General features: G+C 42.0%; 2 protein-coding genes across 3 annotated transcripts; both read right to left on the bottom strand.

The window, feature by feature from the left end:
- Positions 1 to 1715: 1715 nt before the first annotated feature.
- On the bottom strand, positions 1716 to 6750 carry smad4a (SMAD family member 4a). Of its 2 annotated transcripts, none has more exons than XM_084034507.1 (11): positions 6727 to 6750; positions 5196 to 5551; positions 4914 to 5088; positions 4682 to 4711; positions 4396 to 4599; positions 3994 to 4101; positions 3695 to 3745; positions 3419 to 3602; positions 3147 to 3315; positions 2673 to 2811; positions 1716 to 1944 (listed from the first exon to the last, which is right to left on the bottom strand). In XM_084034507.1, the coding sequence occupies exons 2-11, from the start codon at positions 5433 to 5435 to the stop codon at positions 1733 to 1735; spliced, it is 1512 nt and encodes a 503-aa protein (XP_083890633.1). In that variant the 5' UTR covers positions 5436 to 5551; positions 6727 to 6750; the 3' UTR covers positions 1716 to 1732. The 2 variants fall into 2 exon arrangements, with proteins under 2 accessions (XP_083890633.1, XP_083890634.1); XM_084034508.1 differs by lacking the exon at positions 6727 to 6750 and adding an exon at positions 6352 to 6527.
- A 2996-nt stretch (positions 6751 to 9746) lies between these two features.
- bmp10l (bone morphogenetic protein 10, like) lies at positions 9747 to 12021 on the bottom strand. The gene is made up of 2 exons (XM_084035253.1): positions 11469 to 12021; positions 9747 to 11089 (listed from the first exon to the last, which is right to left on the bottom strand). Exons 1-2 carry the CDS (start codon positions 11806 to 11808, stop codon positions 10047 to 10049), a joined length of 1383 nt encoding a protein of 460 aa, XP_083891379.1. The 5' UTR covers positions 11809 to 12021; the 3' UTR covers positions 9747 to 10046.
- Between the last annotated feature and the right edge of the window lie 341 nt (positions 12022 to 12362).

The following is a 12362-nucleotide window of genomic DNA, read 5'->3' as shown; positions in this document are numbered from 1 at the left end:
CTGAACATTTTACAGCATTCTTCTTTTTGTCGTTCATCGCTGTGAAGGTAGCAAAAGAAATATCGATATAAAATACTGCAACAGCTGTAGGTAAACAGAACTCCAAATATCAAAATATTGATTTGTGCGGAGCAAAAAACTGAACTCATTCAGTTAATAAAAACCAAGCTTTTACAAGCAACAGAACACTGAAACGAGGGCAGTCTGATGACCTTTTCATACGGTATATTTGGCGTCAATATGGCTTACACTTCCTCTCACAGTTCATCCCCTGCCTCTTTCACTCAGCTGTTGTCTAGAACCCGTTCGGGTAAGTGTCGTCCAAATAATAATCAAATTAAAATGGTTGGACGTGACTCATCTTAAAGTCACGTTCCACCCGAAAACGCATCAGAGTATCAAAGATTCACCGCTTACAGGTTTATAAGGTGGTTATTTTAACGGTAGTTTTATCCCACAAGATTTCAAATGTCATATTCTTACAACACGAGTGAATATGTTGCAGTCACCATGTTCCCAGAGTCGAGCTAAGTGCACCTCTCAGTCCAGCTGTGGGTGAGTGTTTGATACTGAAAACATTTTAGGCAGACAATTTTCTTTTCATGGATCTCAACAAAGGTTGCAAGCAAAAAACATTTTTCAACTGTGCTAAGAAATTATATGGGTACAACAAGTATAACCACGCATGAGACTACAAAACAAGACAAAATACATTTTACAATAATTCATTAAGTGCTAAAAGACACTATGTGGGCATCTAATAAAACAAATTACAATTATAAATATTACAATGTGTTATAATAAGCTTTTTTTTCTTTTGAAAATATTTCAGAATTTAAGTGATTTTGGCATTTGAAATGCATCACTTCTAAATATAACAGCCTTGACTGGCATAATGAACATGGTATGGTGTTGAGAGAGAAGCCGAGGTCAGCGTAAATTAGCTTTTCAAATCGGTAAGAACAACTATCCAGAGGGGCAATATAAATCAATAAACATCAAACAAAGGACTACCAGCATTGAAAAATATTAAAGATTACATATAACACGAGCATAAGTAATGAATAACATGGTTTTCATAAATGTCCATGATTTGTGAGGTGAAAAACTCCACTTACATGAAGCCATATAAGCACCAAAGAGCCAATGAAGGAGAACTGGATCGGCAGTATACTCAAACTGAAATGACGTAGTATGTTCAGACAAGTTTTCATCCAATACGAGGCATCACATTGTACTCCGCTTGACTGGTTTCAAGTCAAATAGTTTGCCCTCTTAAGAAATTGCATTAAAAAGGGAATTGTGTGTCAAAAACCTTGTGGAAATGTTCTTTAATTCATATCAATGTGAATATTTTTTGTTATCAACAGTTCAAGATTTGAGAGACACACAGCCTTGTTCGCTTCATGCCATTTTCGAGTTCCAATTTGAGCCTCTTGACCGCATGTTTGCAGGAACTTCACATATTCCTCCAGTTGTTGTCTGGAAGTCTCCGACACTTACAGACCTGGAGTTCCACTCGGTGTACTAGTAACCGCTTGCAGTGCTGGATTTGAAAGCAGTGTGTTGGAGTATACTGCCGGCCTGTATGTCCTTATTCATCCTCTTATAATCTACTCAGCGTCCCTGGGGTTGCAGTCCTCCTCCAGCACCCCGGGGCTATAGGTGGAGTGGTTGGTTAAAAAGTACAGTCCCACTGTTTTCTTTGATTGTACAGTTTGTGTCTTTTAACTCAGTCAAGGGGTTGAGGGTCAGCTATGGGCATGGTGTGCAGAACTTCATCCAGAAGCTGGAGCGCTCGGTGTAAATGGATCTCGATCCAACACGGTGTCTCTTTGATGCTTTGCCGTGGGTAGTCGGGCCCCCAGCCTTTCACGAAGCTCATCCGCAGGATGCACAGCCTGCGCAGGTCATCAACCCCAATGCCTGCAGCAGCAGACAGACCTGTGGGGGGATTACAGGCAGCAACTTTTAGATCAATGTGGCACGAAAGGCCAAAGATTGCAGAGATAAGTTAGCTAAGTTCCTCTTGGAGTGAAAGTTTGAGCATATACTGGGTAGTAGTACTACTGTCATATGCATATCTCTCAATCAGATCAGGCCTCACGTGTCTCACTGCATTCAAACTAAAACCCACAGAACAGATTCATTATGTAAATTAGTTAGTTGTTTAATGGTGTGTTAGCTATGTGAAACTGTTAATGTGGTCATTATTTGTTCTAAATCAAAAACTACGTGTAGTATTCATAGTGTGAAACACACGATCCAATGCTTTTGAGTTTCGGAGCAATTATCCAATCCCTTCTATCATACATATCTCACAATGCCACTATACATCAACTTCCTAACACCAAAGACAAATACTAAGTTTGGGCCAATTTTACTTTCCACAACCTGGTCATTTCATATTGTTGATACCATATCCTGACCCAGTACCTACATTTTCCTACACAGTTGCACAGACAACACAAATCGCTAAATTCAAATAGTTAAACTCCAATTTAGTTAAGATATGCTGACTACATAACTATCCATATCCCACTTTCATTTTCCTTATAATTAACAGACACGGCAGGTTTCTGTTCATGCCGTTATGTAATTATCTTGCACACAACACTGTGCAGTCATAATAACACACTTGTTGAAGGGTAAGTGCAGCAGTATGAACTCACTGATGGCGGGAGCGATGCCTCCCACAGAGCCGGGCCCGGGAATGTTCCCAGCCACTGCTGCTGCCTGGGCTGCAGCTGCTGCCTGAGCCGTCGCCGCCTGCTGCTGCATCTGCCTGTGGCACTGACGCAAGTCAAACACCTAGCAGGGGACAAGACAAATGCTTCAATCCGAAGGACATTGAACATTTATACATGGGGAAATAATTTCCTTGAATAATACAACTGAACGCTGCACATAATGTACTGTGATTATGGCTACTCCAACTAATATTAGCATAATTTCATTAAATTAGAGCTTTTTTTTTTTTATTACCGTAGTTCAATCTTACTTAAATTAGAGCCTTAATCACATTATGACTGGTTCATTGGTGTGCATGTACTGTAACTGCAGCCAGTGCTAAGAGTAATCAGGAATTTGCAAATGGACATAACACCTCCTTGGTCTCTACCATGACCTTTGTACTGCAATCTCACCTTGATGTAAGCGCTGGGGTAGATCTTGTGGACTGCATCTCCGGGGGCACGTCCAGCCTCCCGATCCAGGTAATAGCTCTGCACGAACACTGCGTGATCGCTCAGACAGCGCACCCACACGTCCCCTTCACCTTTGCACTCCAGCTGCATGCCTTTGCCGATGTGGAGCCTAAAGGACAGAGAGGAGGGGATAAAGTGATAAACACAGTCAGAAAGTGACATCACCAACCGTTTGTGTTACCATCACTATCACTGATCATGTGGGGAAGTACCTGGCCCTCTCTATGTTCTCCGTCCTGTGAACATTGCTCAGCTGGCCCAAGCAAAAGCGGTCCCCTCCCGAGGGATCAACGTAGCCATCCACAGTCACGATCGGACATGTGGACGGCACCTTAAACGTCTCCCCGACTTGGACATCCATCTCAAAGTATGCAATGGAGCACCAGTATTCTGGAGCTGAACAAACCAACAGACAACCACAAGTCAAGTGGGTTACACTGATTACTGAAAATATGTGGATTGTCTTCCATCTGCAGCTCGATGCTCACCAGGGTGATTGGATATGGGTGGCTGGAATGCAATTTCATTGGTAACAGGCCCTGCAAGAACATGTCAACATTACTTTGACTGACACGTTGTCATGCAGCACAGATCATGCAGTAACTGTGCTTAAAATGAGTTCATGAAATGAGAGGGGTGGAGCTTTGATCTACAACACCTATGTCACTTAAGACTTTTACATCTGGTAAATGATCTTTAATGTGGAAAACAGCTTAGGAGGTTCCATCAGATAAAAAGAAAGGATTAGGACTATTTAAGGGCTTGAGGAGAATTTCCATTCACTCACAGTAATGCCCTGTGTGAGGCATGGGGGGGTGATGCTGTAGATGCCCATTCTGATGTTGAGGCACTGCAGGGGTGAAGCTGTTGTTTCGGCTCCAATTAGGGGTAGGATCTGTAAATAAAAAGCATTAAATTGTTGCGTCTGTAAGGTAGATCAGATGATAAAGCTAAATACTACAAATACATGTTTGTGGCATTAAAGTAACTTTGCCCAATTCAAATTTCAAACTCATCAATCCTCATAAAAAGTGTCCGACGTGAATCTAATTATATAATTACACAGATGTAATAATTTTACATTTTTTTTCCTTGGTAGAATAAATGTATTTCTCATTGGCAAAAAAGAGCACAGAGTGCATCTTCTATTATATGTGGCATCAATATAATCTCTTGTGTATTGTCTCACTTGAGGGTCCAACACTGATGGTGGTGAAAGCGGAGGTTGACGCTGAACTGCCGCCCTCCGATGGGGGGAGCAGAGCAGGGTTGATGAACGTGTCCTGTGGACCGGGTCTTGATGGAGGATGCTGGATTGTCTGCATGTGGCTTTCAGAGCTTGAGTGAGATTGCTGATTGTCATAGTCGTACTCATCCTTGACCATGAGTGGACCTGCATGAAGACAACAGGCATATGAAAGATTGATCCACAAAATCTTCAGTTAGAAAACAGGGAAACTTTGGTACCTCCTTACCTGAGGTTGAAAGGGTCAGCCCTGACAAGTCTGCAAAACCCAAAATAGAACAGATAGGTCAATCAATCAGTTAACGTAGATCAATATTCTGAGTAAGAATTAAAACACATGCTGTTATTTTGTCAATCAGATCACTGAATAATATTATCGCTAAGAATGTGGAGTATCAGGAGTGCCGAACCATGCATTTAAAATGTTAGTCAAGACTAACAAACCGGTGATGCTTACTTACCAATGCCAGGGGAGACGACCCTCTCATAGTGGTATGGATTGACACAAACATTGTCACATTTCAAGTCAAAGGCATACTGGCAATATTTCACATGTTTTAACTCATTCTTGTGCAGATCAGGCCATCGCCACAGTCGGGCATAAACAACATGGGGAAAACCTTTGCGTCCTGCAACCTAGAGCACAGACAGGTGGATCTAATGAGATGGGGTTGTTGTTTTCTCTTACAATTATGTGGAACAAAATATTAAACCAACTTCACACAGTATATCTGCTACTATACCTGTAGGCGTCCATCCAAAGTTCTCTGTATGGTTACACACTTGCTAGGATGAGCTCCGTTTGTAGTGATGGCTGTAATGAGGGAGTCCAGCTCGTCTTTTTTCTCCTTCAGCTTCTTGACGAGACTCTCAATAGCTCGCTTGGCGAAGCTTTCGCTCTCCCCTCCCTGTCGGTGGCACATCAGGCTATGCACAATGCTCAGACAGGCATCGTTGCTCGTGGGAGTGTTCGTGATTGACATCTTGCTCCTTAGGTTTCAACCTTGGGGAGACTTTCAAGTTGTATCCTCTATGACTTTACCAGTTTGAGTGTCGAGGCTAAAATGCTGTATTTCTGACGCTGCCCAAGCGTAGCAACCTAAAACAGAGAGAACAAGTGTGTTATTACTGAGAGTTCAGATGTTATGCCAACCATCCAAAAGCAACAATGTGTGTATCAACCTGGCTTAATGCCAGATGCAGAAAGAGGATGGATCATCACGTGATCTCTTAAATCAATCTAATGTCCCTTTAAAATGACAAATGGCATTAAAAAAAAATAACACAGGGACCAGCTATAATAACTCATGTGTTTACAATCACGCGGATTCTGCCTTCAGCAACATTACACTTTGACAACCACTCTTCCTTATCATTACAGCTCGGTCAGTCGTGCAGAAACTCTCAGCGGGTTTCCTCTGCAAACATGGACATCACATCTAGGCTGGAATGCAACACGAAATATTCGTACGGCACTGATGTGACCGTGTTTTCCTCAACTTCCATAGTCGGTTTATCACATTAGGATTGTGATAAATCAACATTAATGTAGGTTTTAAGAGCGTTTTCACAACAAGCGAAGCTAACGTTAGCCCAGCTGGGAGAGCTAAGCTAACTCATAAACACATGCAGTGTGTCCCTCCTAACAATGCCTCGGGAGCTCGCTGTGCAACCCAACCTAATCTGAATGTGATGCTCACTTATTAATCGTAATAACACATGTTTTGTAGGTGTACAATCGTTGAGGCCAGCTAACATTGCCCAGTTAGTGTCGAGTGGCTCTGTTGGCGTTAGCCGTCACTGGGCTTCCCGTAGAACGCCGTGAGCGATAGCTAGCTAACGCTAATCACCGCATCTATACATTAGCTAACATTACCTCAAACCGATTTGTGGACTCACGCTTATTTCTCCGCGCAGTCGCGTTACTCCCAGTGATGCAAGACGATACGTGAGATGTTCAAGCTACCTACATTTTGACACGCTGTGTGTCGTTAACGAGCTTGCATTAACGGCATCTGGACTAGCTTGCTAACAGCTAACTAGCGTTGCAGGACCCTCAACTTCACGCTAGCTCGCTGGCTAACCTTCTCCTCTGACGGCCCAAATCCCCTGCTCGTGAAATGGTAAACAACAAGCATATGAACTACACGCATGCCCGTTTACCTGTTAGCTTTATTACACTGAAACGGCAAAAGAAAAAAGTGCTTAATAATAATAATATAACAACACGTTTTTCGTCAATTGGCCACGAAAATAAACCAAAATTCCACCCACCTCGATCCCACTGCGCATGCACGCGTAGATGTTACAGGCGTGGCGCTGGTGTGTGTGCGTGTGTGTGTGTGTGTGACACATACATCTATATACTGTATATATATATATATATATATATATATATATATATATATATTTCAAAATGTCTATCTCCAGGTATTAATACAGTAACCATGCTGTTAACTTATGTTGAGACGCTGCTGAGGGCTCCTGAATCAAAATCGTGCAGTATTAAGTACTTAGTGCTGATGGCTTGAAACGTGCTCTATAATTAAAAGACATTGTCGTAATTATTTGACTGCATGTTGGTTTCTTGGGCTGAAAGCTGCAAAGTGTAGCCTTCTGAGTATATTTTCAGAAAGGGTTGGAGTGAATGGGGAAGCAATGAGAGCCCGCAGCTGGATTGACATCTTTTTTTTTTTGTACAAATCAGTGTCTTCATGGCACAAGATGTTTGTCACCATAGAAATAAGTTGGTTGTAATATAATTTTATATTTGCTGGGTGCATGCTTAGTAGTGTCTTCTCAACATTTATCTGGACAAGACTTATCCTAAAGGTTATGTTCTTTAAAACATAATTCAGGTGAAAGATTTTGTGGCGTGATGGGTTTTTACTGAAATATAAAGTCTCCCCCTTGTGGTTATAACATAGTGTGACATCACAGTAATGACAACGGTCCCCTGTCCAAATCTCTCTCACGCTCTCTCTTCCATATCACCCAATGAGATTAACCATGTGTTTATGATTTCATGTTGACCTCCCATGAACAACAACAGCCTTGTGAACAAAGCTGCCATTACATGAACCCGCTCCAACTGTGTTGTTGACATATAGTCTGGGTGGATCCCTTTTCCAGACCATGTTAGTGTTTGTTAAAGGGATGTGATCATTTTTTAAAGCAGATATTGTATCATTTAATGTATCGTTTCATTAACAGTGAAAGTAATTCTAATTGTGGTGAGTCATAGATTTCTCTACCTTTAAATAAAAATCTAGCCCATGTGAAGTATCATCATTACAGTATCTAAATAGTAATTGATGTAATCATAATTAAAAAGAACAATTATATGTATATATATTTATTTTTGCAGGAGTATTTTTTTCCTTTTTGTATTTTTGTTGAAGCTCTGTCAATGTTTACACGATAGGTGCAGTTCTAGATTATATTTTCCATAAAATACAACAAGTAACAACATACTAGTTAATATAACAGTTCAAGTTGGCAAAAAAGAAAATGGGTTGTATTTTTTTGTTATGTTTTTACCATTCTTATAATGATTGTCATTAATATATTGAACTATAAAGGCAAGATATTGTAGTTGCATTCTAAGTCAAAAGGAGAGTCAAAGTGTGTAAAATGTGCTTTACAAATACCGGACTTGAAGATATAACATAGGGAAGGTCTTGGCTTTTTATAAATCATAAATAAGATTTATCCCTTTTTTCTCTCCCCAATAGTTTTAGTCCTCAAACTTAAGAAAATATAAATTCTCATGTGGATCAATAAGTAAGGGATATTTTAGGAATATGCTTTGCATATTGGAACTTTATTCAAATTTTCAATTTAATAAAATAGGTCCACAGAGGGAAATCAATTTGTTCACTGCCAGTCGATATCTCTGCCCGGCACGCTTGGCCTATGTAAATCTGTGTGCTGACGGAGGATCCTATTAAGTTATAAAGTTCAACAGTGTTATTCCATTATTGTTATCTGCTTCCGACTGTTAACAGCAGAGGCTGGGTGATGATGTGACATGTCATTTTTCCATTTGTACTGTTGCCGTGGCCTCGATAAGGGCGTCAGCATGCCCGTGTCAGAAAAGGGAAGTGGGAGGGTTCAGAGGGCACCAGGCAACCTGATGGGAGGATTGTTAATAGAGCATGTTGGCGTTGGAGACCAGGAATCTGACACCACCTCACCTCCCAAACGCTGCCACTTGGAGTGGCGTCTCATCCTGAGTGACGGTCTGCAGGACTCCAGGCTCTGACACCTCGTTATCACCGTGGCATGGAAGCGGGCAGAGAGAGGCCCGCCAGGCATGTGGCGCTAGAGGGATGGGGATTAAGGTTGTTAGGTAGGGAATGCTGTGATTACCTGACAACGAAAGAGGGTGCACAAGAGATCCAAACTTGCTCAGTGGCTGTGTTTGTTTTTAGATGTTTTATTTGTACAACTGTAGTAACATTAATATTGGTGTGAGAGCCAAAAGCAGGATATGAATGGCTGCGATGTGAAGGAAGATTTCACAGCAATTGATGTTCGGTAAGAGAAACTATTCATTTGTCGGACAAGAAGCCATGAAAAGCTCCAAGACACTGTGAAAATCATCTGCAAGTTTGGCAAGCAAATACGAGGAAATATATTTAAATGGCTCCATCATATCACAGTGCACAGAAGCAAATAGCATTAACAAACCTGCAGCATGTATAAACAATTCTTACATTTAAGAGATATATCATATTTAAAAAACATTCAGCATCTTATAAGTAGTGCAAATCATTGTAATCTGGTGTCTATCATTGTTTGAATGAGCTGGCAAAATGCAGGTGGAAAATAGAAAGTTAGAAAAAGCTCCATAATAAGTCAGCGATAATGCATGTAGATTTTGCAATAAGATGGCTCGTCTATCACTCTAAGTATATTCTGTTCCAGTACCCCTTTGAAATTACCCCATAAGTGCAAACTTCACTTTTGTCAGAGTGAAACCTCGCACACATCTTTTGTGCTTTTATCTTACACACACATTTCCAAATGATTCAGAAGAATGTGATTTTAACTGGTATGAAATCTGTGGTATTGAACCTTTCGACTCGCCCCGAATCACACGGAGCTCACTTCATCTGAAAAACATTTTTTTTTTTTTACCAGGATGTTCAGACATCTTCTATCACAGCTTCCATTTCTCATCTTCGTTTGCTCTGTCACTGTGTCAAATGGGACTGGTGCAACATTTTAATTTACAATAAAATGTGGAACACATCCAAAAGCATTCTAAAACACAAAAAAAAGGCAAATAATTATAATAAATCATGACAGACAGCTTTTATATTCAACATTATACAATAAAAACTGATTTACCTTTATACAATTACAAATTTACATCATGTAGCAGAGATTTGTGTCCATCCCTAATTTACAACTAGTCTAGACTTGTGTTTTTACACACCGCTGTATAGATCTTAGATAGATAGATAGATAGATAGATAGATAGATAGATAGATAGATAGATAGATAGATAGATAGATAGATAGATAGATAGATAGATAGATAGATAGATAGATAGATAGATGACATCAGTGCACAGTCTCTGTGTAGGACTATCTACAGCCACACTCTGCCACCACCATTCCCTCATACTTGTGGTTGAAAGTGATCACCCCGTTATCGTGATAAAGAAGCGAGATTGGCTCCAGTTTAGTGGGCACACAGCAGGCACGCGAGGCTCTGTCTGGACTCTTCACACTCAGCAGCGTCTGCACGATGGCATGCTTGGTGGGGGAGACCTCGGAGGTCATCGGCGGGTTGCACACGCCGTTGCACTCGTACGCCTCGTAGCTCAGAGGCTGGATGATCCAGGTGTCCCAGCCGATGTCTTTAAAATCCACAAAGAGCGGGGTCCTCTTGCACGGCTCGCTCTTAACATTGCGACGGATTCGCGGGGGCGTGTCGTAGATAAGGTTGGACTGCGGTTGCGTGACAGGCCCGTCTTGGTCGGCCTTGCCACTGTTGTGATTACCGTGGCCCCAGAAAGCCTGTTGGCTCCGGCCCACGTTCTCAGGAAGGTCATTCTCGTGCTCGATCATCTGGCCGAGCTCTTGTTTATCCTGTCTGCGGTCTCTCGTCTGATCGTCTGAGAATACGATCATCGCCGCGTTGTGTCTCCCCTCCAAGCTCCTGTCGATATCGATCTCGGCCGACCTCCCGACCTGTTCTGTGACCCCTCGCGTGGCCCCTTCCTCTTCTGACCCCAGGCCCGATATATGGACCTCCAGTCTGTGAGTCGAACACCCAGACTTCCGCCAGAGTGCGACCGCATGAGTCAGATCAAACGACACCCAGCTGTTATCTTTGGCATGGATATGCTTTGTCACCAGTTCCTCCATATCCTTCATCTCCACCACCTCCTCTTTATCCCTCCTTCTCCCTTCTCTCCTCACCTCTTTTGTCCAAACGACGCCCTCGTGTATTTTGTAGATGGTCACCTTGCAGTCAATGCCGGCATGTGGTCTCTGGGCCTTCTGAAACAGGGTGAACAGGCGAAGCTCGGCGATTGTTATGTGCTCATGGTGGTGCATTGAGATGTTGAATAGCAGCGGGTGTATCCTCACCCCCCTGGACGTTATACTGTAGGGGGAAGAATCTGAAATCAAAATATCAATTTGTGGAGTCAAAAGTCAAATTAAACGATGTTAAATATTCATATATACCCTTGTATCGAATACACATAATAGATGTTTTTGGTTTGAATCATATTATTCATAAATTGTCAAGACTTAGTCAGATGCAGCTTCATTGTTTCAATTTAAGCTATTAACACTTTGAAATTTGTAGCACTTTGACTTCCATAAATCAATGTTATCCAATTTTATATCATGAAATTATTACAATGTCAAACAAGATCCAGTGATTTGAGTGCTAATCCTTCAACTGGTTGAAAAAAAAAAGTTCTTATTTTTCTGTGCATTACATACATTTCCTGTGATTTATGTAAGGTTGAACAAAAAACAAAAAAATTGTACCTTCGTTCTTGAAACTGCGTACAACATTGGCCGAGGGCACAGCCGTGGGGTCGTTAGCAAACCGGTCGTACAGCTCCAGCATGTACTCTGGTGGCTCCTTGCGGGCAGCGAGGGGCCTGGTCTGGGGCCTCAGCTCTGTGAGGTTCATTGTGGATAGAAAGTGGCTGAGAAAGTCCTGTGCATCAAGTAGCGGATTAACACCCACATCCCTACCGACTGATACCCTGTGACGGTTCTCAGGGGACCTGATGGGACTGCTCAGGCTCAAACCAGTCAACATCAGAAGTAGGACGTTCAGGGAGCGGATAAACCCGAGGTTGGAGAAGACTGAAACGGTCATGGTTTAAATCCAAAGATTGGGGATCAGATGAGACGACGCGAGGGCTCCTATGGAGAGGACACCTGCAGACAGCTCAGCCTCCCGAGGGAAGGACTCTCCTTCGTTTTAAAGACGACGGGTTGCTGTTGGGGTAAAGAGGAAACAGCTTCGCCCTTGTTGATCGTGAGGTTTGGTTCTGAGGGCAGGGCTGTGCTGTCCAATGTGCTGTGCTGACATGTTTGGAGATGTCACGAAGACCCTGCTCAGCCCTCCTCTCTCTCTCCCCACCAGGAACTTATGAGTATCAATATCCTTTCCACTGATGTTCGGTCTCATTGTGATGTACGCTTTTCCCTTTTGTTTGACCATAAAACGTCCCTTACAGTGACTTACATGACAGTTGAACATCTATTTGTGGTACCGTGCTGGAATCAAAAGATTTAACCTTGATACTTTATTTTTTATTACATTTAGAGATAAGGAATTTATAGAAGTCCACCAAAAAGTGGGACAAATTATGTTGTGGGTAGTATTTCCTGTGTAATCAATTAACATTATTGTTAATTTCTGTGTAG

This window comes from Eutrigla gurnardus, assembly GCF_963514095.1.
Source record: "Eutrigla gurnardus genome assembly, chromosome: 19".
NCBI classification, from domain to species: Eukaryota; Metazoa; Chordata; class Actinopteri; order Perciformes; family Triglidae; genus Eutrigla; species Eutrigla gurnardus.
This window is presented reverse-complemented; position numbering and strand designations above follow the sequence as displayed.